The sequence below is a fragment of the Zalophus californianus genome, chromosome 16 (genome assembly GCF_009762305.2).
Source record: "Zalophus californianus isolate mZalCal1 chromosome 16, mZalCal1.pri.v2, whole genome shotgun sequence".
NCBI classification, from domain to species: domain Eukaryota; kingdom Metazoa; phylum Chordata; class Mammalia; order Carnivora; family Otariidae; genus Zalophus; species Zalophus californianus.
In genome coordinates, this window is record NC_045610.1 from 18235000 (window position 1) to 18258895 (window position 23896).

Consider the following 23896-nt stretch of genomic DNA (forward strand, 5'->3'; position numbering starts at 1 on the left):
ACGTACCCAGGCTTCCGCAGCCAATCGAGAGGCGCGGCGCCTGTTCAAATAAAGACGGCGGGTGGACATGGCGTCTGCTCTTGGGCTTGGGAGGTGATTGATCCGCGCGTTCTGTGGTGAAAATGTGGCGGGTGAAAAAACTGAACGTTAGCCTATCGCCTTTGCCCCAACCGGTGAGCAAGAGAACCTCAGGGACGGAGAGAGCTGGGTCGGGACTTCGAGGCGGGGACGGCGGCAACGCCGAGTGTCCTGGAAAGCTGGGTCCAGCCTGGGGAAGGGGGTGTGCGTGTGGAGTCTATACTGGTCCTGCCGCTTCAGCGCGACTGGGGTGGAAGTCTACTCTTCCTATTGCCCCAGGAGCTTCTTAGGGGAAAAAGGGCCTGACTGGCCCAGCCCAGGCTTTCTCACACTCTCCGCTTTTTCAGGGAAAACCAACTATGAGAACGCCTCTCCGAGAACTTATCCTGCAGCCCGGTGCCCTCACCAGCTCTGGAAAAGGGCCCCCGATATGCTACTCGCCGACCTCATCACTGTGCAAGCCGGGATTGCAGGTGAGATTCGCCTGGCCAGCTTCTCGACTGGGCTCTTTGCCGAGGTCGAGAGCTCAGAGGAACAGAGGGCCAAGGCTGGAACGTAATTAATAACGATAATGAAGTCTTCTGCCTTGGTGACATCCATTTACAGCTATTCAGGCCAACAGAGAGGTGCCCTAGGGTGGTTAAAGGAAATCCACTGAGAACCCAGACCTCTATTTAGCTGTTAGTTTTTATCACCTCCTCCCCCGTTAAACCTTTACCAAACTACTGAGAAACCCTATCACTTTGATTAGTAGTTTCGCCCTAACGTGGGCTCATGCGCAGAGATCAGTCGGTTGCCACTGTCAGGCAACATCCACGTCCATTCCAAGAGGTAGTCAGAACTCTTCCTGGAGTCAAGTTACCCCACTGGAAGGCAGAGTACTTAGGCCGACTTCTTTTAAACTAGCCTCTTGTAGAATTGCCCTCACTGAGTTGTACTTTTGTCAAAAGTTTTGAGAGAAGTAGCCATGTAGAAACTGCTTTTCAGTTGTGGTAAAAACTTGCCAAGGAAGGAGATTGACCTCTCTATAAAATTCCTCAAAGAAATTTCTTTTAGAACTTAACTGCCTGGGATAATTGTCTTCCTGAAGAAATTGCTATCCTTTTCTCTTTCTTTTTGATAAGGAGAACTACAGAGTTTACCGTATTTTCCCTCTTGCTCTGGCTTCTGGAGAGCTCAGGGTCAAATTTGATCATCAGATATATAGCTACTCTTACTCCTTGAAATAGAAAAATTTGCTTCCTTTTTCTTTTTTGACTATGCTTCTGTATCTCATTAACCTTTTCTATTGATCTATCTGTTCTTTTTCATGCAGGCTAAATTATTTGTAATATTTTTATTTTTAGTTATTTTTATTTTTTCTTTGGTAGGCTCCACACCCAAGGTGGGGCTCGAATTCAGGACCCCAAGTTCAAGAGTCGCATGCTCCACTGACTAAGCCATTCAGCTGCCTCTTTGCAGTCTGCATTATTTTTGGAAGGAGATACAATATAAATGAAATACGTTAGAGGAGGAAAGAAGAATATATAAAAATGGAGACATCCTGAGTAACAGATGTATGAAGGTAGTGGCCTTTCTTGAAAACACTCTTAACACCTACTGGCCAATAGAACTTTCTGGTGGGGTGCAGTCAGTTGAGCATCTGACTCTTGGTTTCAGTTCAGGTCATCATCTCAGGACTGTGGGATTGAGCCCCGTGTTGGCTCTGCATTCAGTGGGGAGTCAGCTTCCCCTCTCCCGCCCCTCCCCCTGCTCTTTCACTCTCATTCTCTCTCTCTCTAAAATAAATAAATAAATCAAAAAAAGAAAACAAACCAAACCTGAAACTTTCTGGGATGTTGGAAATGTTTGATAATATGTGTTGTCCAGTATGGTGGCTATGGGTTATGTGGCTGTTGAGCACTTGAAAGGTGGTTAATATGACTGAGGAACTAAATTTTTAGTTTTATTTATTGTAATTTACCATACTAGTACAGCCTAGGTAAAAAAAAAAAGTACCTAGTGGAAACTGATCTTCATAGAGCTTATAGAATTTAATCACAGCCATTAATTAATTAATTAAAAATTTTTTTTAAGGATTTTATTTATTCATTTGAGACACAGAGATATGGAGAGAGAGAAGAGAAAGCATGAGCAGGGAGAGAGGCAGAGGAAGAGGGAGAAGCAGGCTCCTTGCTGAGCCAGGAGCCCGATGTGGGGCTTGATCCCAGGACCCTGGGATCATGACCTGAGCCGAAGGCAGACGCTTAACCATCTGAGCCACCCAGGCGACCCTAATTCATTAATTTTTTTTTTGAAGATTTTATTTTAATTTTATTTTTCCCCAACAAAATAACTATTATTTTTGCTTTTTAAAATTTTGATTATTTATGATCATTGTTTGAAACATTTGAACAATATATAAGGAAGAAACTCTGTTTCTGCCATCTTAGGTAACTGTCATATTTGAAAATCCTTTTTTGCATTTCTCTTATTTATTTTTTGAGAGAGAGAGAGAGAGAGCATGCACACACATGCATGAGCAGCAGAGGGAGAGGGTGAGAGAAAATCCCAAGCAGGCTCCACATCCAGTGCAGAGCCCCATGCAGAACTAAATCTCACAACCCTGAGATGAGGACCTGAAGGTAAACCAAGAGTCGGACGCTTAACCAACTGAGCCACGCAGGCACACCTCTTCTTGCATTTCTTTATGTGTATCTGTGTGTGTGTATGTGTTTACATACACACATGTCCATATATTATTGTAATATTTTTTTATCAAGGCAATTTTTTTTCCTTTTTTCCTCTGCCCCCTGCCCCGTTTTTTGTTTGTTGTTGTTGTTGTTGTTTAGCTCTACTTTTCCTCTCTCTTTTGCCCCTCTTCTGGAATTAATCTTTTCCACACATGCCTTGCCTCTCCCAAGTAACCAATCCATTTTAACATGCTGATTTGTATCCTTTCATATTTTTCTCTGTGTTCTCTTAATAATCAAACATGAATTATTTAATTGATAAGATCACAACATTTAGGCAGTGCTCATTATTTGCAGTAGTTATGTTCTATAGTTTCTGTAAACGCTTAATTATAAATACTGTATTGCTGCTTCTAGAGGAAATACAAGGTTATGTTACTGCAGCCTCTGATCAAACATTGTTTTTAACCAAATAATACCTAACCTTATTTTATGTGTTTTTCTGTTTAAAACACTTTATTTAGTATATATTGTTGTTTCATTAACATTGAACTCACAGCCAAGAGCACTCATGCCTAAATGAAGCTTATCCAACACATATAAGGCACATCAGAGCTTTCTGTTTTTTGGGTTTTTTTTTTTTTAAGATTTTATTTATTAGTCAGAGAGAGAGAGAGCAAGTGAGCACAAGCAGGGAGAGTGTGGTAGGCAGAAGGAGAAGCAGACTCCCCACTGAGCAGGGAGCCCAACGCGGGACTCGATCCCAGAACCCCGGATCATGACCTGTGCTGAAGGCAGAGGCTTCACCACCTGAGCCACGCAGGCATCCCACATCACAGCTTTTTTGCACTTAGGAACATTAGCCAGCACTTCAGCACTCAGCATAAAACAGTGAAATTGCCAACAAAAAGGCACAAGAGGGTGCCTGGGTGGCTCAGTCGGTTAAGCGACTGCCTTCGGCTCAGGTCATGATCCTGGAGTCCCAGGATCGAGTCCCACATCGGGCTCCCTGCTCAGCAGGGAGTCTGCTTCTCCCTCTGACCCTTCCCCCTCTCATGTGCTCTCTCTCTCTCTCTCATTCTCGCTCTCTCAAATAAATAAATAAAATCTTTAAAAAAAAAAAAAGGCACAAGAAATGTGAAAACGTGACGCTAAACAGATCATGAAAAAGGCATTTGTTTACAGTATGATAGCTAAAACAAGAAGGAAAGGGGGTACCTGGCTGGCTCTGTTGGTAGAGCATGCCACTCTTTTTTTTTTTTAAGATTTTATTTTTTTTAATTTATTTGTCAATGAGAGAGAGAGAGAGAGGGCGAGAGACCGCGTGTGAGCCGAAGCAGGGGGTGCGGCAGGCAGAGGGAGAAGCAGGTTCCCCGCTGAGCAAGGAGCCCAATGCGGGATTTGATCCCCGTTCTGTGGGATCATGACCTCAGTTGAAGGCAGACACTTAACTGACTGAACCACCCAGGCATCCCAGAGCATGCCACTCTTAATCTCAGGGTCCTGAGTTCAAGCCCCACGTTGGGCGTGGAGTCTACTTAAAAAAAAAAAAACAAACCCAAGAAGGCAAAATAATACTTTGTTCAACCTCAGCTTGGATATGTGTTTTAGGCGATTTTTTTTCACTGCTCTGTGCATACCCACAAATGATCACAAAAGGCTGCAAGTATTGATTTTGGGGTTACAAATAAATTTTAGTGCATAAGCAAATTTGCAAATAATCCACAAATAATGGGGATCAACTTTACATTTCTCTGTATGTTTCTTTTCTCATTTAACAATGTGGTGCAAATCCCTGTGTCCACTGGTGTAGAAGTAGTTCATGAGATACTATGATATGCGTGAATCATAACTTACTCATAAATGGGCATTGTTTTTCTAATTTTTTTTTTCTACAAGCAATGCTAACATAAATACCTTTGAACATATATTAGGTACTGAGATACGTTTTCAGGAGTAGGATTGTTGAATTGAAGGAAAGGTTTTTTTTTTTTTTTTAAGATTTAAATTATTTATTTGAGAGAGAGCACAAGCACAGGTGGCGGGTAGGGGCAGAGGGAGAGGGAGAAGCAGGCTCCCCGCTGAGCAGGGAGCCCAATGCGGGGCTCAATCCTAGGACCCTCAGATCATGACCTGACCCAAAGGCAGGCACTTAACTGACTGAGCCACCCAGGCACCACAATATTTTTTTTTAAATTGACATACAGTTGACTTTATATGAGTTTCAGGTGTACAACATAGTGATTCTACAGCTTATGTACATTACAAAAATGCTGGCTTAGATATTTTTAATTTTAATAAATTTTGGCGGATTGCTGTCTAAAATAGCTATTACAGGAGTGCCTGACTGGTTCAGTCAGTAGAGCATGTGACTCGATCTCAGGGTCATGAGTTCAAGCCCCACATTGGGCATGGAGCCTACTTTAAAAAAAAATAAAAAATAAAATAAAATAGCTGTTACAATTCATATTTTCTCCAGCATTATATGAAGATATCCATTTCCTCACATCACCTCCTGTAGTATTGGTTAGAGATCTTTAAAAGTTCAGCCAGTCTGGGGCTCCTTGGTGGCTTAGTCGGTTGAGCGTCTGACTCTTGGTTTGGTTCAGGTTATGATCTCAGGGTCCTGGGATTGAGTCCTTCTCCCTCTCCCTCCCTCTCTCCCTCCCTCTCTTTTTCTTTTTCTCTCTGTCTCAAATACATACATACATCTTAGAAAAAAATTTCAGACAGTCTGGGTGCACCTGGGTGGCTCAGTCAGTTAAGCATCCGACTCTTGGTTTTGGCTCAGGTCGTGATCTCAGGGTCCTGGGATTGAGCCCTGTGTCAGGCTGTGCCCTCAGAGGGGAGTCTGCTGGAGATTTTTTCTCTCTCCCTTCTTTGCCTCCCTTTCCCTGCTCACGCATACATGTGCTTACTCTCTCTCTCTCTCTCTCTCTCACATAAATCCTTAAAACAATTTTCCACATCCTCACCAACACTTGTTATTTTTTGTTTTGTTTTTGATAGTGGCCATTTTAATGGGTGTGAGGTATTATCTCATTGTGGTTTTTATTTGCATTTCCCTAATGATTAGTGATGTTGAGCATCTTTTCATGTACTTGTTGGTCATTTGTATGTTTTACTTTGAGAAATGTCTATTTGAGTCTTTTGCCCATTTTTAAATTGGGTTATTTGTTGTTGTTGTTGTTGTTGTAGGAGTTCTTTATATATTCTGGGTATTAACCCCTTATCAGTTTTAAGATTTTCAAATATTTTTTCCTTAAGTGATAAAAAGAATAAATAGAAACTTGTTAAACACAGCAAAAACTGTAAGATGCACTTTTGCCTTTCTCAAAGTCTTTGGTTTGTATATATAGTTTTCTGGGCTATTTAGTGCAGACTGATATGTTTTTTATAACATATCTTCACTTATGTCTTTTATCACAGTAGTGCTCTAACCTTACTAATATTTCTTTTTTTTTTTTTTAAGATTTTATTTGTTTATTTGAAAGAGAGAGAGAGGGAGAGGGAGAGAGAACACAGAGGGAGAGAGAGAAGCAGACTCCACACCGAGCAGGGAGTCCAACATGGGGCTTGATCCCAGGACCCTGGGATCATGACCCAAGCTGAAGGCAGCCACTCAACCAACTGAGCCACCCAGGCGCCCCATAACCTTGCTAATATTTCTTTGTTCTCTTTGTTTGTTTTTGCCTCATAATCTCTTTGCTATCTGCTTTATTTTCTACTTTTCCTTTAAAGTACTTGGAAAGAAAAACTTTTTTTTTTTTTTTAAGATTTTATTTATTTGAGAGAGACAGAGATAACAAGAGCGAGCGCAAGTGGGGAAGAAAGAGAGAAGCAGATTCCCCACTGAGCAGGGAGCCCAACGCGGGACTCATCCCAGGACCCTGGGATCATGACCTGAGCCGAAGGCAGACGCTCAGCTGACTGAGCCACCCAGGCGCCCGGAAAGAAAAACTTTTAAAAAATTGAAATAAAATATGTGAAAGTACATATAATATACAGCTTAACACATTTGTATAAAGCATACCCATCAATGTAACCAACACTCAGTCAGCAAGTTGCCAGAGTATCAGAAGCCCTTTTTAGCTCAACTTTATGTTTTAAAGTTTCATCCACTGCTGTAAATGAGAGATTTCATGTAAGTCTGATTTTTTTTTTTTTTTTTTTTTGGTAAATAATTGGTCTTTCTATCTCAAGCTTCTAAAATAGTTTTATCTTCCTTATATACTTCAGTAATTTTATTTTTCTTATCAATCTTGCTTGGAACTTGGTGAGCCCTTTCAATATACAAACTCTGGTCTTTCTTTACCTCAGAGAAATTTCCTTCTAGTTTCGTTAATTAGTGCCTCCTATAAGTGTTCTCTATTTTCATGGGACTTCTTTTCCTCACATGTTAGGCTTACTAGATTTATCTTCCAATTCTTCTAGCTTTTCCCTAAGATTTACATTTCTTTGTATTTTTGTCTTTGCTTTAAGATATTCTTCCACTTGATTATCCAGGCCAATAATTCCAGCCTCTACTCTGATCATTGTCTTTCAATTCATTTTACTGATTTTTTTTTTATTTAAAAGTATTATTAGGGCACCTTGGGTGGCTCAGTTGGTTAAGCAACTGCCTTCAGCTCAGGTCATGATCCTGGAGTCCCTGGATCGAGTCCTGCATCGTGCTCCCTGCTCGGCTGGAAGTCTGCTTCTCCCTCTGACCCTCCCCCCTGTCATGTGCTCTCTCTCTCTCTCAAATAAATAATTAAAATCTTTAAAAAAAATAAAAGTATTATTAATTCCAGAAAGTCTTTGTGTCTGTGTGTTGTACTTGAATCTTCTTACATTATCATCTTTTTCTTCCACCAGCTGTGTTTTGCTAGGGTCTACTTTTTCTAACTATCTTAGGGTTTGTCCTTTTTCTGGCTACTAGAGCTCCTTAAGTACATTCATACTTTCCTTTTCTTGTTCACTGAGTCTCAGGACCAGCAACCCTGCAGGTGGTAGAAGGCACAGTGGTCTTTGTCCCTGTGAACCAGCATATAGGGGGGTTGTCAGTTCTTTACGAGGCACCAGGAAGAAGTCTCTGCTCTTCATTTTCCTCTGCTATAAAGGGTAGAGCTCTTCAAATCCCAAGTGTTAAATGGATTCAACCCATGTGTTCAGGACACCCTCAGCTCTTGAGGCCAGGGAGACTAGGTCACTAGTGTAGGTTGATGTTGCCCTTTTTCCTAGGGTCCATGGATCTCTGTGGGCCCCAGCAAGACATTACACTAACTCTGGTCCCCAATTTCTCATCTATCCCAGAAGAGAGAAAATCTTGGAGCAACTCCAGAGTTTGGCAGAGCTTACCTAGGGATCCTTCCTACCCATTCCTCTAAAAGTGGGTTGGAGTTAGGTTTGGAGATGAGTGGGGTCACATTCAAGCTACCATCTCCCCAGGATATGGATAGATTATCTCAGCCTGGTTTATATTGTAGGCTGGTTCACTTGCAAGGACCTAAGATGGTTTCCCAGCTTTAGTTAGGTTCAGTTTAGGTTTAGTTTAGGGTTTCTTTAGTGAGCAGCAAGGCTTAGCCAAGTTTTTACCTACGCAGAGGTAATGAAAACTTTTCCTTGAGTTCAGACAGTATCCTGTACCCATAACTATATGTTGGGAACCTGAATTGACTGCCTTGGTCAACTACTTTTGTTTTCTTTGTCAGGAAGGCAGCAACACCGCATCTCCACTGGATTTTGTCAATGCCAAGAGGACAGATTCCCCTTCAGAGCAGTTCAGCCATCCCTCAAAGTGGCTAGAAGCTTGTCAACATAAATCAGATGAGCAGCCCCTAGATCTGAATCCCCAAACCAACTCTACTCCCAAAATATCTGAGGAAGCAGTGGATCCACTGGACAACAATGTAGTTAAAACTATGGTCCTTGTACCCTCTCCAGTGGGGCAGCAGCAAGACGTTACACTTGAGGCTCATTTAGATACCGTGGCAGAGACAAACAGCATCTCTCTAGATGAGCCTTTGAGGCCAGGAGATCTGCTAAGAGATGGCGTGGCGGCCTGCAAAGAAGACAGCTTTTCAGAAGTTGTTCCTGCTATGCCTGAGAAACCTACATCTCAGCACCCTCCATCCCACATCTTGGAGTGTCTACGAAATCCCTGTTCTGAGCAGCAGCCGCACTGCTCCAGAGAAAGCCTCCGGAGCAGTAGGACTGATGCTGTGGCTGAGGACTTACTCCCTTCTGAAAGTAATATCTTCTTGCCTTCCTCCAGGCTCTGGCTCTCCCCTTCAACTGCCTTAGCAGCAGATTTCCCGATTAGTCACGTGGACCCAGGGGAGGAAATTGTAGAGCACAGATCTGTAGAGGAAAAAGAACTTAGTTTTCCCGCACTCCCTGAGAAGGCTGAATTAGGAGATCAAGCACTTGTCTCAAATATGGAAGCTACTCCATCCATGTGCCTGACCCCAAATCCAGGAGAAATGGAATCCCAGGCAACTCCAGGCCCAGCAGTAGAAGATGCTAGTAGGGTTCTCATCTCTGATACAGGGTCTTGGATGTCCCCACTGGCCTGGCTGGAAAAAGATGTAAATACTTCAATCATGCTGGAAAATCTCCGCCAGAGTTTATCCCTTCCCTCTATGCTTCGAGATGCTGCGATTAGCACTACCCCTTTCCCTACTTGCTCGGTGGGGACTTGGTTTACTCCCCCAGCAGCACAGGAAAAGAGTACAAACACCTCCCAGACAGGCTCAACAGGTATCAAGGATGGTACTTCTGAGACAGAGCACCTCCTATGGGGGTAAGTGTCCCTGTATCTTTCTGCCTCCTGGACTCCATTAACCTGGACCGGCTGCTCCCATCCCTTCCCCTTTCTTTCTTCTCATGTTCTTTTGCTGCAGCAACCATCCTCCGGATCTGACTGCCTTATCTCGACATGACCTAGAAGATAACCTGCTGAGCTCTCTTGTCATCCTGGAGGTTCTCTCCCGCCAGCTGCGGGACTGGAAGAGCCAGGTGACTGTCTCTCCCTCAGAAGTTCAGGACAGTAGCACACAGACTGACACATCTCCCAGTGGGGTAAGAAGGTTCTTCCCAGTGGGCCCTCTTCTTTAAAATATGTATAAAAGCTGAGGATCTGGAAAATCCCTTAAAGCTGTGGGTACTCATTATACCCCTGGGCTATATCACAATTTTCCAAGGGAATATAAGCAAGGAAAGTTTTAAAGCAATCAGTTTCTAGATCTTCATCTTCCACATGTACTCTGGACTAATTTTTTTTCTTTCCTACTTCCCCATTCTCAATGGCCCTTGCCTACTTTACTAAAGAGCAGCGTATTCACTACCTATCCTGAATCTTACATTGTCAAGGAATAGCAATCAAAGGACAATAGAAAATCTTTGTGTACATGCTGAGAAAGCAAATGGCTGCAATGATAATGTGACACATCATTTTTGCCTGCTTTCAACAAAATTGAAGGAAGACTTTAGTTATGTTTGTGGATCATTAAAAATTTTGACAGGGCGCCTGAGTGGCTCAGTTGGTTAAGCGAGTGCCTTCGGCTCAGGTCATGATCCTGGAGTCCCGGGATCGAGTCCCACATCGGGCTCCCTGCTCAGCAGGGAGTCTGCTTCTCCCTCTGACCCTCTTCCCTCTCGTGCTCTCTCTCTCTCAAATAAAGAAAATCTTAAAAAAAAAAATAAAATAAAAATTTTGACAGAGGTTCACTATTGAGATTTTTGGCATGTATTTCCAAAGGAGTGCCTAGAATTGGGTGACATGCCCTCTTCTCTTCCTCCATTCCTGCTCATTCCCATTATTTATGTGAAGCAGATTCTCGGTGCTTACATCTATAAGAAAGGAAAATCAGCATAGAATTTTTGCTGAGCCATGTCTTAGTGTAGGAATTACAGTAATCCACAGACACTTGAACTAATAAGGGGAGGGAAGCACTACCCTTTTTATTAATAGATGATTCCCAATAAAATTTTACTGGGTAAAATAGACTTCTGTTGTTGCAGAGATATTGATTAATGATAGACTTTAAATATATTATAGATTTAAAATATATTACATGAGGATAAAATTCTGAGAGTGAAAATACAGGTTCAAGGAGGAAAAGGGATGATAAAAAATTTGACTTTTTTTAAAAAGGTTTATTTATTTGAGAGGGAGAACGCACACACCCGCAAAGTGGCAGAGGGAGAGGGAGGAGAGAAGCAGACTCCCCGCTGAGGTTGGAGCCCAACACAGGGCTTGATCTCACCACCCTGAAATCCTGACCTGAGCTGAAATCAAGAGTTGGACGCTTAACCAACTGAGCCACCCAGGGGCCCCCAAATTTCTGACTGTTAAGAGGAGCTTCTTTGTGCATTTTTTAAAAAGATTTATTTGAGAGAGAGAGTGCAAGTGGGCAGGGGCAGAGGAAAAGGGAGAGAGAGAATCCTCAAGTGAACTCCCCACTGAGTGCAGAGGCCCATGTGGGGCTCGATCCCAGGACCCTGAGACCATGACCTGAGCCGAAATCAAGAGTTGGACACTTAACTGAGCCACCCAGGGGCCCGTTTATGCATTTTTTAAAAAATATTTATTTATTTGAAATAAAGAGCGAGCAAGAGAGCAGGAGCAGGGGAGCAGAAGGAGAGGGAGAAGCAGGCTCCCGGTGAGCAGGGAGCCCGATGCGGGGCTCGATCCCAGGACCCTGGGACCATGACCTGAGCCAAAGGCAGATGCTTAACCAACTGAGCCACCCAGGGGCCCCTGTTTATGCATTTTTTAATGTCATCAAATAGGTATTAAATATTGATAGTTTGAGGGGCGCCTGGGTGGCTCAGTCGTTAAGCGTCTGCCTTCGGCTCAGGTCATGATTCCAGAGTCCTGGGATCGAGCCCTGCATCGGGCTCCCTGCTCGGCGGGAAGCCTGCTTCTCCCTCTCCCACTCCCCCACTTGTGTTCCTGCTCTCGCTAACTCTCTCTCTCTGTCAAATAAATAAAATCTTTAAAAATAAATAAATAAAATAAATAAATAAATAAATAAATATGGCATGTGTTGTATTTATACCATTGGATATATTTAAGAGTGATTTAACAGTTTTATTCCAAACTATCTATTTATTTATTTATTAAGATTTTATTTATTTGAGAGAGAGTGAGTGAGAGATCATGCTGAGCGGGGAGCCTGATGTGAAGCTCAATCCCATGACCCTGCGATCATGACCCTAGCTGAAGGCAGACGCTTAACCGACTAAGCCAGGCACCCCTCAAACTATCAATATTTATAACGGTTGAAGTTACAGCCTTTGTAACATTTTAAACTTAAAGAGTACTCAGTCTTTCAAAGTTATTCTGCGAGATAGGAGAAGAAAACAGTTTAAAGACCACTGTTCTAGAGGACTCTGGTTGTGACAGCACAGGCTGAGGAAGAAAGGGAATTGTGTCCAGGGAAGGAATTGAGAGCTTCAGTCTTGTGGCCTTTGAGGTAATGTGTGGGCTGCTAAGAAGAGATGGTCTCCAAAGACCCAAAGACCTGGGGTTGAAAATATCCTCAACATAATGACTTTACCTTCTGCCAAAATCCTGACCTCATTCCCCATCCCTGAGTTGGCCTCATACCCTCCTTCCCTGAAGCTTGCCAAATCCCTTTGGAGGCCACTGAGCCAGAGCCAAAGAGGGGCAGTGACAGCACCTGACGCCATTCCCCATCACAGTGCCCTGTCCTTGCCACTTGGCTGCCTCCTTCACACTAATCTCATCACTTGCCTGACCGCCCAGCTCTGAGCAGCATGCGTGCCCTGTCTGGGGGCTCATGGAGCCCTGCGTGCCTTACCGCACAGTGCAGTGGGGAATAATGGCCACTCTACGGGGAGGGGAGCAGTGAACTCCACAAGCTCTGTCCCCTTAAATCCAGACTGCTGTGACGTCGTGACTCAGCACTGCTTCTCCAGCAGGTGTTGTCTCAGATGACGGCTCCCTGCTTTTCTCTCAGAACTTAAGTCTCTGTATGGCTGCTGTCTTGAGATCATACTTCTCCACTCTACATAAAATACTAATTTTTATCTGCATGAAGATAACACATAGCCAGAGAACGAGAAAATAAAAATGACTAAGAAATATTTGAGAAGGTTACTGGGAATCAAGAGAATTGCAAATCAGAACAATGAGATGCTATTTTTGTCTCATGAAATGGCAAAAAATAAAATAGATGATGCTGTAAGTATTGTCCCATTGTCAGTAGGGTGTATAAATTGGTTCAGCCTTTTTTGAAAGTAGTTTAAGGAAGACCCTTAAAGCAATTCAAACTTTTTGACCCAGTAGTTCTACTTCTAGGGATGTATCCTAAGGGTAAAAAAAATGCTGCATAAAGACAGTAGCCTTTTTCAAAAATGATGAAAGAATGTAATGAAAAATAATGGTATACCATAAGATGGGATATTCTGCAACCTAATTTTAAAGTATGCTTATGAAGAGTTTTTAATAACATGGAAAGGAAGTATAACATAAGTCATGGTTTCTAAAGAAAGGAAATCAGAGTTCAGATAATTTCTGAGAGGCTTTGAGGTGAGGTAAAGTATCAGTAGAAGTTAAAAATGAGTGGTACTCTAATAGGTCCCCCTAAAACAGATGTTCCAGTCTCAGGCTATTTGAGTGAAGAGAGTGAATATAAATTCAGGGTTAAATAACAGTATAATAAAATTAAGTAATAAAAGCAGGACCCCACGTTTATGTTATAATCTCAGTTGTGATTTTCTTTTTCCTTTTTTTTTTTTTTTTAAGATTTTTATTTATTTATTTCACAGAGAGAGAGCGCGAGAGCAGGAACACAAGCAGGGGGAGTGGGAGAGGGAGAAGTAGGCTTCCCACTGAGTAGGGAGCCCGATGCGGGGCTCGATCCCAGGACCCTGGAATCATGACCTGAGCCGAAGGCAGATGCTTAACGACTGAGCCACCCAGGCACCCCAATCAGTTGTGATTTTCTTAAGCATTACTGTCTTTCATCATACCTAAAACACTGTCAATATTAAGATGCATCCCAATTTCAGTGGCATTAGCGTATAAAAGATAATCATCTTAGAATTTATTGAATATGGTAGTTTTTTTTTAATATTTTATTTATTTATTTGACACAGAGAGAGCATAAGCAAGGGGAGCAGCAGGCAGAGGGAGAGGGAGAAGCAGGCTCCCCACTGAGCAGGGAGATGCGAGACTTGATCCCAGAACCCCGGGATCATGACCTGAGCCGAAAGCAGACGCTTAACCAACTGAGCCACCCAGATGCCCTGAATATGGTAGTTTCTAAATCAGTTGTCTGCAACTTTTTTTTTTCTCCTTGACACCTGAGGGAAGTAATATACTCCTCAGTTACAGCAAATCCTTATAGCAAAAAAATCTCTGGTGTGGGGTTTTATCGAAATCTTTTGGGGTAGTTGCTGTACTGTTGGTTAAGAATCATTGCTGCAGGGGTGCCTGGGTGGCTCAGTCGGTTAAGCGACTGCCTTTGGCTCGGGTCATGATCCCGGGGTCCTGGGATCAAGCCCTGCGTCAGGCTCCTTGCCCTGCGGGGAGCCTGCTTCTCCCTCTCCTCCCCACTTGTGATCTCTCTCACTATCTCTGTCTCTCTCTCTCTCAAATAAATAAATAAAATCTAAAAAAAAAAAAAAGAATCATTGCTCCAGGGACCCCTGGATGGCTCAGTCGGTTAAACGTACAACTCTTGATTTCGGATCAAGTCATGATCTCAGGGTCCTGGGATAGAGTCCTGTGTCTGGCTCTGCACTCAGTGGAGAGTCTGCTTGACCCTCTCCCTCCCCCTCTGCCCCTCTCCCCTCTCATGCTTGCTCCCTCTCTCTCTCAAATAAATAAAATCTTGGAAAAAAAAAATCATTGCTCCAGGTGGTGAAATTATCAATGGCTTCTTTTTCCATTTTATATTTACAATAAACACATGTCATCCTTATAGTTAGAAAAAAAGTTATTTTGAAAAGAAATTTTTTATGTACCTCTGGATTTTTTTCTGACTTGGCTTCACTGAGCTGTGAGCCTTGTTCCTGCTTTTAATCGGAGAGGTTCCTGGACTTTGGTGGGTGGGAGGGGGAATGTGGTGCTGGTGGTGCATGTTGCCTATGCAAAGGGCACAACTGTTTCTCTGACTAGATAAGTAAGAAACCTCAGCATCTTCAGGAGAGCCAAGAGATTGCACAGGCTCTGCAGCAGGCCAGGAATGTCATGGTAAGTATTGACTGACCTTATACCATCTCTGGGTCTCCTGTGAAGATCAAGAATGGAGAATCCTGGGTGGTTAGCAGATGGTGATATCTTCTCCCTATTGGGAGCTTGGAAATGGGATCAGTGGTTTCCCCTCCCAGCGTCCTTGCTTACTTCCTGCTTAGTGACTTTATTTGATCTCTGATCTAACCTATCCACCTTTCCCTCTACAGCAGTCATGGGTGCTGGTTTCTAAAGAGCTGATATCCTTGCTTCATCTATCTCTGTTGCACTTGGAGGAAGATAAAACTACCGTGAGTCAGGAGGTAAGCAGCATGAAGGTGAAGGCAGGGGCCTTTGGTGAGACTGAAAGTCCCAAAAAGAACCAGATGTGGTGTCTGATTCTTACCTCGTAGTCTCGGCGTGCAGAAACCCTGGTCTCCTGCTGTTGTGACGTGTTGAAGAAATTGAAGGCAAGGCTCCAGAGCCTCAAAGCAGAAAGGGAGGAGGCAAAGCACAAAGAGGAAATGGCCCTCAGGGGCAAGGATGCGGTAAAGTGCCAGGCCTTTGTTCCCGGATGTGGGAGGTCTCTTCCTCAGGGTTCCTGCAGGAACACAAATTCGCTTGAGACACAGATGGGTGGCCTAAGAACTGCCTGCCCTGGGGAATAATGAACTAAACTCCTGGTGTGGTAGAGAGTTAGGGCTTTTTGTGCTCTTTTGCCCCTCTGCCCACCTCTTCCCTCAATAGGCCGAGGCTGTGCTAGAGGCCTTCTGTGCACATGCCAGCCAGCGCATCAGCCAGCTAGAACAGGACCTGACATCCATGGGGGACTTCAGAGGCCTTTTGAAGGAGACCCAGACCCAACTGGTAATTTGAAGGCATTCTCTTTCCTGGGGTTCATGCTGAACAGTGGGAGGATGGCCATATACCCCCACTTTGTTGTATCCAGAGGGAAGGGGCCCTCTCTATAGGTAATCCTTCTTGTGTAGGTAGGGCTTCATGCTGAGCAAGAAGAGGTGGCTCAGCAGACAGTGAGTCTGACTTCAAACTTACAACAGGACTGGATATCCATGCAATTGGATGTGAGTATTTGGGGCCATTATATCACTCCTTGACTCACAGCCAGCCCTATTAGGAGCCTTGCCTCAAAGGTGCTCTCCTGACCTGCTTGCTTCCCCTGGTAGTATGTAACATGGACAACCTTGCTGAGCCGGTCTCAACAACTCACAGAGAAACTCAAAGCCAAGAGTCGGCAGACCCTGCAGGAGCGTGATGCTGCAATTGAGGAAAAGCAGCAGGTATAAACCAGGAGTGGGGACTTGTTAGGCCTGCTTTCCTCCTCCTCCGCAGAAGGCCTTTCTAATGAGTGGTATCATTAGCCTCTTACCCTGGACCTGTCCTTTTTCTACTCTGTGGGTTTGGAGACCAGCTAAGTCCCTTCACTGTAGATGGCCTTGGGCCCAGTTGTTTTCTTTGCTCTTCAGCACCTTCAGCTACTTTTCTCCTCTTTCTACTTTTTACTGGGGACCTTATTTCTGCAGTGTTGCTGCCCAGGAGCAAGGTGCTTTGCTGTTCCGTCCAGAAAGAGAAGCTGGGCTGAATCCTAGGATTCCTGATTCGGAAAGAACCATAGGAGAAAAATCTGTCTTTTCTTCCTAGGTTTCCAGGGAGCTGGAACAAGCTACTACCCATTTAGAAGACTGCAAAGGCCGAATAGAACAACTGGAGTTGGAAAACAGTCGCCTAGCAACAGGTAGGGGTGTGTGTGTGTGTGTGTGTGTGTGTGTGTGTGTGTGTGTGTGTGTGTGTGTGTGTGTGTGTGTGTGTGTGTGTACGTCTGTCCGTTTACAACTGGAGTTGGAAAACAGTCGCCTAGCAACAGGTAGGGGTGTGTGTGTGTGTGTGTGTGTGTGTGTGTGTGTGTGTGTGTACGTCTGTCCGTACACGCACAAGCACTTGTGCCCCACTGAAGCTTGGGGTGTGGCAGTAGAGCGAGGATGTGCTCTAGAGCATTTGTTTCGGAACCGAAGAACGGGGAGATTTCGGCCTGTCTACATGGTGTCATTAGGATACTTTTGGTTTAGATCTCCAGGCTCAGCTTCAGAGTCTGGCCAGCCTGGAGAGTCAGCTAAAAGAGCTACAGAATCAGCATGCCCATTGCACCCAGGACCTGGCCATGAGGGATGCATTGCTCTGCCAGCTTACCCAGAGCAGTGAGGAGCAGGCTATTCAGTGAGTTACCATTGGGTTACCGTGGCAGCCGGCGCCCCGGATGTAGGACTGCTGAGATTTAATATAAGGTCTCTGGCAGATGGCAAAAGGAAGAGGTGGCACTAAAACACATGCAGGCAGAGTTGCAGCAACAACAAACTGTCCTGGCCAAGGAGGTGCAAGACTTGAAGGAGACCCTGGAGGTGAGGAACGTGGCTGGGCGCAGGGGAGCCGGTAGCAGCGCGACTCTTACCCGATGCTATGGAAGTGAGGTTTAGACTGGGGACCAGGAAAAGCCTCTCTTCCCAGGGCTCTACAATTTCCTGCTTAGCCTCATTTCCCTATCTCCCTCTCCTCTCCTTGCCTCCCTTCCTTTTCCTGTGTCCCTAGTTTGCAGACCAAGAGAATCAGGTTGCTCACCTAGAGCTGGGCCAGGTGGAGTGTCAGTTGAAAACCACACTGGAAGCACTCCGGGAGCGCAGTCTGCAGTGTGAGGACCTCAAGGACACTGTGGAGAACCTCAAGTAAGATTTCTACCTTTCTGTGCTTCACCTACTAAGTATAAACACTTCGAGAAGCTAAAGTCTCCAAGAAGGAAACTGTGACAGGGTCCAAGAACCTCTTGTTTTCCTCTTTTTTTTTTTTTAAGATGTTATTTATTCATTTGAAAGAGAAAGTGAGAGAGAGAGAACGAGAGCACAAGATGGGGGAGAACTAGAAGGAGAGAGACAAGCAGACTCTGCACTGAGTGCAGAGCCCAATGCAGGGCTTGATTCCAGGACCCTGAGATCATGACCTGAACCAAAATCAAGAGTCAGACGCTCAACTGTCTGAGTCGCCCAGGCGCCCCTTGTTTCCCTCTTTGAATGAACTCTGTGTGGGGATTTGGGAGAGGAGTTCAGAGAGGGTTGCCTGGTCTTTAGCTGTTTTCTCTGTTTCTTCCTTATTTCAGGGCTAACCTGGCTAGCACCATAGCAGAGAACCAGGAACAACACGTGGAGAAGACACGCCAGTATTCCCAAGAGCTAGGGGCACTGACTGAGCAACTACAGAGACTCACCTTCTTCCTACAGGCAAAACTAAAGGAGAAGGTAGGATCCGGGGATTCCTTCTCTTCCTTTCCAATCATATCTTCAAACAAAGACAATTTTATTCCTTCCTTCCCAATCTGTAGATCTTTTATTTCCTTTTCTTGTTCTATTACATTAGCGAGAACTTCTACCACTATGTGGAAAAGGAGGGTTAAAAGGGGACATCCTTGCCTCGTACCTGATCTTAGAGGGAAAGCTTGGACTTTCTCACCATTAACTATGATGTTAGTTGCAGGCTTTTGTAGGTTGAGGAAGTCTCTATTCCTAGTTTATGAGAGTTTTTCTAGTTGTATCTTTATTGTATAGAATGGTCTTCCTAAAACACTACTCTTCTTCCATCTCTGACCTTCACTGACTTTCAGTCACCTTCAGGACTTCATCCTGTCCTTCAAACTTTTCTTCATCTGTCTCCTGCCTCTCTCTTATGAGCCCTTTACTCCAACGAGATTGCCTGTATACAACATACATGCCCCATCTCTAATCATACCTGGGCTTGGGCTGTTACCACACCCATTTTCCTCTGTCTTCAAACTGGAAATACCTTTTCCTTTCCTTATCCTCCCTGTTTCACCTTCTTTGAATTGTTCCAGAATCACAGGGACTCATTGATCTCCTGCTATAGTCCTCATGAACTTACTCTCCTTTTGCACTTGCATTAGTTTTCCTCAGATGTCTATTCTCTTCAACTAGATTATGTTTAAAGAAAGCAGATGGGATGCCTGGTTGGCTCCGTCAGTTAAGCATCAGACTTATTTCAGCTCAGGTCATGATCTCAGGGTCATGAAATCAAAGCCCCACGTTGGGCTCCACATTCAGTGGGGAGTCTACTGGAGATTTTCTCTCTCTCCCTCTCCCTCTGTCTCTTCCCCCGCACTTGCTCGTGCTCTTTCTCTCTCTCTCTCAAATAAATGAATAAATATTAAAAAAAAAATTAAGCAGAAATTTGGCCTTGCTTCTTTGGCTTTCCCACAGTGCACACTACACAATAAATTGTTGATATCTTTCAGAATAGTTAATTAGCTTATTCAACATTGAGAGGTACAACCAGGGTCCTGAAATTTGGAAGTGCTTATGATCTGACCCTAGTGTATGCTGAGCACAGGAAATGTGAAAGAATCCACAGTCCTGCAGGGAAGATAGGTATAAACTTGACATCTTGACTTGTGATCATGATAGAGGTCTGTGTGGAGAAAGCATCAGCTACCTCTGAGAGTTAGCATGTCTTCTCAAAGCAAGTGATCCTTGGGCAGAGTCTTGAGGTTTGGAAGTTTGTAGGGCAGGGTGGGGGAGGCGGGGTTATATAGGAAGGTGTACTAGGCAAAGGGAATGGTCTATGAAAGTCAGAGAGGCACTGTGTGTACTTTTTTGTAGTTTCTACCTTGTAACATGACCTGGGTTAGGTGCTGGGGCTACAGGTAAACAAGGCAAGGCCCTGCTCATATGGAATTTGGCAAGTTTGGGGTCTGGGAAGTAGCTCTTCAGTATAGGAGCTATATGGGGCAAGAATGACAAGGAGACAAGACTAGAGAAGTAGACAGGAGCCCTGAAGGCTTGAATTAACATCAGTTATGGAAGGGGTAGACTGGGTGAATTCACTACGTATTTAGAAAATAGAAGTAATAGAACCTGGTGACCAGTTTGGTGTAGGAGTAAGGTGGAAGAGTAAATGATGATCTCTAGATTGCTGGAAAGATGATGATACTTTCTAGAACTGGGGGTGGCACACTTTTCTTATAAAATACAATATAATATTTTCAGCTTTTTGAGCCACGTTGTCACTGTCTTAACTACTCAACTCTGCCTTTGTAGCTCAAGAGCAGCCATAGACAGTATGTAAATAAATGTGTATGGCTGTATTTCAATAAAACTTTATTTACCAAAACAGGTGGCAGGCCAGATTTGAACTGCAGGCTGTCATTTGCTGCCCTCCCAACCCCCCGGTCCTAGGATCGTAAATACAGGAGGAGGAACAGATTTTTGGTGTGATGGGACAGGGAAAATGGTGAGGTCAGCCTTATACATATTACATTTCAGGTGAACTATGGAGCATTCTGGTAGATTTTTCACAGGCAGTTGAGCCTTTGGGTCTGGAGATTGGAAAAATAATACACTTGAGAGAGAAAGATTGAAAGGTCATCCACGTAGTAGTGGATGTTTTTGTGGAGTTTCCAAGGCAAGGCCACCCAGGGAATGGATTAGAGTATAAAGAAGGCCAAGGATGAACCAGGAGTCCAACAGTTTAAGGAAGGACCTGTGGATAGAGAGAATAAATAGAAAGGTATGAGGCCTGCGTATGAAGGAAAGAGTCATGTTCCAGAAGCTGAGAAAAGGAAATTTCTAAAAGAAGAACATGGTCATTGATTATCAAATAGGTAAAACAAGAGCTGAAACGTGTCTGTTGAATTTGAAAGTAAGGATGCTATTGGTAAACCAAGCAAGAGTTTTGGTGAAATGGCGAGGCAGAAGACTTGAGTGTAGGGGACTAGGTAGTCAATAGATGGTGACAATTTTAGGCGGGAAATGTAGGCTTCTTTATCTTTTTCTTAATCTGGAGGGGAAAGAGAAAAGGCAGCTTAAAAATGGGATTTAAGTTGGGCGCCTGGGTGGCTCAGATGGTTAAGCGTCTGCCTTCGGCTCAGGTCATGATCCCAGGGTCCTGGGATCGAGTCCCGCATCAGGCTCCCTGCTCCTTGGGAGCCTGCTTCTCCCTCTGCCTCTCTCTCTCTCTGTCTCTCATGAATAAATAAATAAAATCTTTAAAAAAAAATGGGATTTAAGAAGGTTTCTGTGTTTAATTGCTGTTATTTTAGTGAGAGAATTAAGTTCAGGGAAAGGAGCTAATTGAGAAGGTGCTGATAGAGAAAAAAGGGAGTAGATAGAACAGCTTTCCAGAGGAGGTGGCTGGTGGGTACCTGGAAGTTCAGGAAATCACTAACCCTGAAGAGCAGCTGGTCATGTTTCTCCTTTACCCTTAGGCTGAACCAGAGACCCCCCTTGTAAGCACAGCCTGTGCTCCTGCCCAGGAATACCCTCCGCCTACTGGCAGCGCCTTCTTGGGAAGCGTCTTGACAGCAATGGCAGATGAAGGTTAAAGGCCCTGGGATTTAAGGGCGGGAGAGTTGTGGCCCTGCCCCTCCTATCTTCATCTGTTGAAGATGCCCACCAGCAGACTTCTCTCTCCCTGGCTTCTGTTATGACAGACCCTTGACCGGGTCACCAGTGGGACCCTCTACCTTGGTTGGTTTTTGTTTTAGAGCCAGAAGCAGCTCCTGTGCCCTTGCTTGGAAGTGACAAGAGTGCTTTCACCCGAGTAGCATCAATGGTTTCCCTTCAGCCTACAGGTTAGGATGGGCTCCAGGGATCCTGCCTCATTTCTAGATCTGGTACTAATGATAAAGAGTAAAGCAGTGAGAAGTAATTTGCTCTAAAAACCTCAATTTTATGTGGGCTTATTTTATTTCTGCCTTTTGGGATCTACAGTGTTCCAGAAATTCAAATCGTATGGGTGGGGAACATGGATAAGAGTTGTGGTGATGATGGCTACACACACTTCTGTCCAGAGCCAAAGGGCTCTGCCTCTAGCTAGGACTTGCTCTTTCAGAGATCCCCGGCATGGAGAAGAGCCTGGCAGAAATGGGTACAATGACTCTGGAGCTTCAAAGCCTGTGTTCCCTGCTGCAAGAGTCTAAAGAAGAAGCCATCAGGACTCTGCAGCGAAAGATGTGAGTGGAGGGCAGTCTTGATTAGAGAGGGCAGGTCAGGTGAGACACTCCTTATGTCAAGGGCCCAGCCAGCGCCCGAGAGGACAGAAATAATGCTGAATTATTCCCTCCCCTAGTTGTGATCTGCAGGCTAGGCTACAGGCCCAGGAAGAACAGCATCAGGAAGCCCAGAAGGCAAAGGAGGCAGACATAGAGAAGCTGAACCAGGCCTTGTGCTTGCGCTACAAGGTGAAGGAGGGGCCTAGAAGTGGGGCGATGAAGAACTGGGGCAGCTCTACTGGCCCACTGGGAGCCATGGTCTCTCCAGGAATCTGGGTGGTGGGGATTTTCCAATCATTGCCCTAGTTTTGCCCTTTCTGGGGTCAGACATTTCACATGTTTGGGAATTAGCTATGGGCTGACCCATCTCCCAGGCTGACCTAGAAGTCAGGAACTCTGGCAGAACTCTCTCAACACTGAAATGTGCCTTGCCTGACATAGCCCTAGAGGAAGAATGGAGTGTTATCAATTGGTATTATTGGAGCTGAACATGGGTCAGACACTAAATCCTATCTCCTGGCAAGGGCTGCTAAGAAGCTAGCTCTCTCAGTGCTTCTTACCTCCCTTTCCCTCACAGAATGAAAAGGAGCTCCAGGAAGTGATACAACAGCAGAACGAGAAGATCCTAGAGCAGATAGACAGGAGTGGCGAGCTCATAGTACGTTCACTATGATGCCTTGCCCTCTGCCTTCTGTGTCTCTGATGGCTAGAATCTCATATTCGGTGGGAATTGGATCCCTGGTCTACCCTTGTTCACCACATGGGATAAGAAGGGTAGAGAGGCCCTTTGAGAGCTACCGGATACCTCTCCATTCTCATCCCCAGAGCCTTAGAGAGGAGGTGACCCAGCTCACCCGCTCACTTCGGCGTGCGGAGACAGAGACTAAGGTGCTGCAAGAGACCCTGGCAGGTCAGCTGAACCCTGACTGTCAGCCTATGGCCACTAACTGGATCCAGGAGAAAGTGTGGCTCTCCCAAGAGGTGAGCGGTGACTCAGAGTTAGCAGAGGAGCTGGGCAGCTGGCGGGAACCCTAGGTTGTGCCTCTACTGATCTGGATATATCTACAGGTGGACAAGTTGAGGGTGATGTTCCTGGAGATGAAAAATGAGAAGGCAAAACTCATGGTCAAGTTCCAGAGCCATGTAAGAATTCCCATGCCATTCTAGGGCCATTTCGCACTACTACTAGCAAGTGCTCTGCCATATTTTCTTTGCCACACAAGCTATGCTGTTCTTCTGAGTGTAGAACTTAATGCAACCTGTTTGTTTTCTAGAGAAACATACTAGAGGAGAATCTTCGGCGCTCTGACAAGGAGTTAAAGAAACTAGATGACATTGTTCAGCATATTTATGAGGTAAAGGAGGGAGGGAGTTGATGCAGCTAAGGCACCTGGCATAGGCTTGGCCCCAGGAAGTACTCATGAGCATCGCTCTGGTTCCCAGCCTGTGCTGAGCATTGGGCCTGACTCACTGTTGCAGGCTTCTCTGTGGCTTCTGCTTTCTCCCCTCTGACTCAGTTGGTGCTTCCTGGGGCTGGGAGCCTTGGACTTGTGACCCTGAGATGCCTTTTATGCCTCTTCCCAGACTCTGCAGTCCATCCCAGAGGTTGTGAGGGGTTGCAAGGAGCTACAGCGATTGCTGGAATTTCTGAGCTAAGAAGCTGAAAGCTGGAATCTCTTTTTCACCCCTTTTTACCTGCAATACTCCCTTACCCCAACACCAGGACCAATGGACAAAGAGCTAGCTATGCTTAATGCTATTTAAATAAAATATATTTAATGTATTTCTTCACGTTCACTGAATCCTATTTTTTGGGGGTTGGGGGGGTGGATGAGGTTTGAGAAGCTTGTTGGCACTCCTGCCTGGGCACCCTCCATACAACCCTCCCGCTGCATC

At 44.7% G+C, this 23896-nt stretch overlaps 1 protein-coding gene across 3 annotated transcripts; it reads left to right on the plus strand.

Annotated features, from left to right (window-relative positions):
• Positions 1-28: 28 nt before the first annotated feature.
• On the plus strand, positions 29-23779 carry SPAG5 (sperm associated antigen 5). 3 transcript variants are annotated; one of them, XM_035724620.1, is made up of 24 exons: positions 29-173; positions 426-551; positions 8444-9534; positions 9635-9812; positions 14884-14958; positions 15168-15260; positions 15351-15485; positions 15685-15804; positions 15927-16019; positions 16122-16235; positions 16597-16690; positions 17022-17169; positions 17249-17351; positions 17539-17672; positions 18101-18239; positions 21215-21326; positions 21494-21580; positions 21841-21961; positions 22078-22189; positions 22578-22658; positions 22826-22981; positions 23069-23143; positions 23275-23355; positions 23585-23779. In XM_035724620.1, the coding sequence occupies exons 1-24, from the start codon at positions 123-125 to the stop codon at positions 23654-23656; spliced, it is 3591 nt and encodes a 1196-aa protein (XP_035580513.1). In that variant the 5' UTR covers positions 29-122; the 3' UTR covers positions 23657-23779. The 3 variants fall into 3 exon arrangements, with proteins under 3 accessions (XP_035580513.1, XP_035580515.1, XP_035580514.1); XM_035724622.1 differs by having other exon boundaries at positions 15351-15407; XM_035724621.1 differs by having other exon boundaries at positions 9635-9749.
• The last annotated feature ends 117 nt before the right edge of the window (positions 23780-23896 follow it).

What these genes read in the sequence shown, in the direction of transcription:
- SPAG5 (XM_035724620.1), top strand. Translation starts at nt 123, where the DNA reads ATGTGGCGGGTGAAAAAACTGAACGTTAGCCTATCGCCTTTGCCCCAA. An exon ending in AAACAGTCGCCTAGCAACAG is followed by an intron (nt 16,691 to 17,021) that starts GTAGGGGTGTGT and finishes CTTTTGGTTTAG; the next exon opens with ATCTCCAGGCTCAGCTTCAG. An exon ending in AGTGAGGAGCAGGCTATTCA is followed by an intron (nt 17,170 to 17,248) that starts GTGAGTTACCAT and finishes GGTCTCTGGCAG; the next exon opens with ATGGCAAAAGGAAGAGGTGG.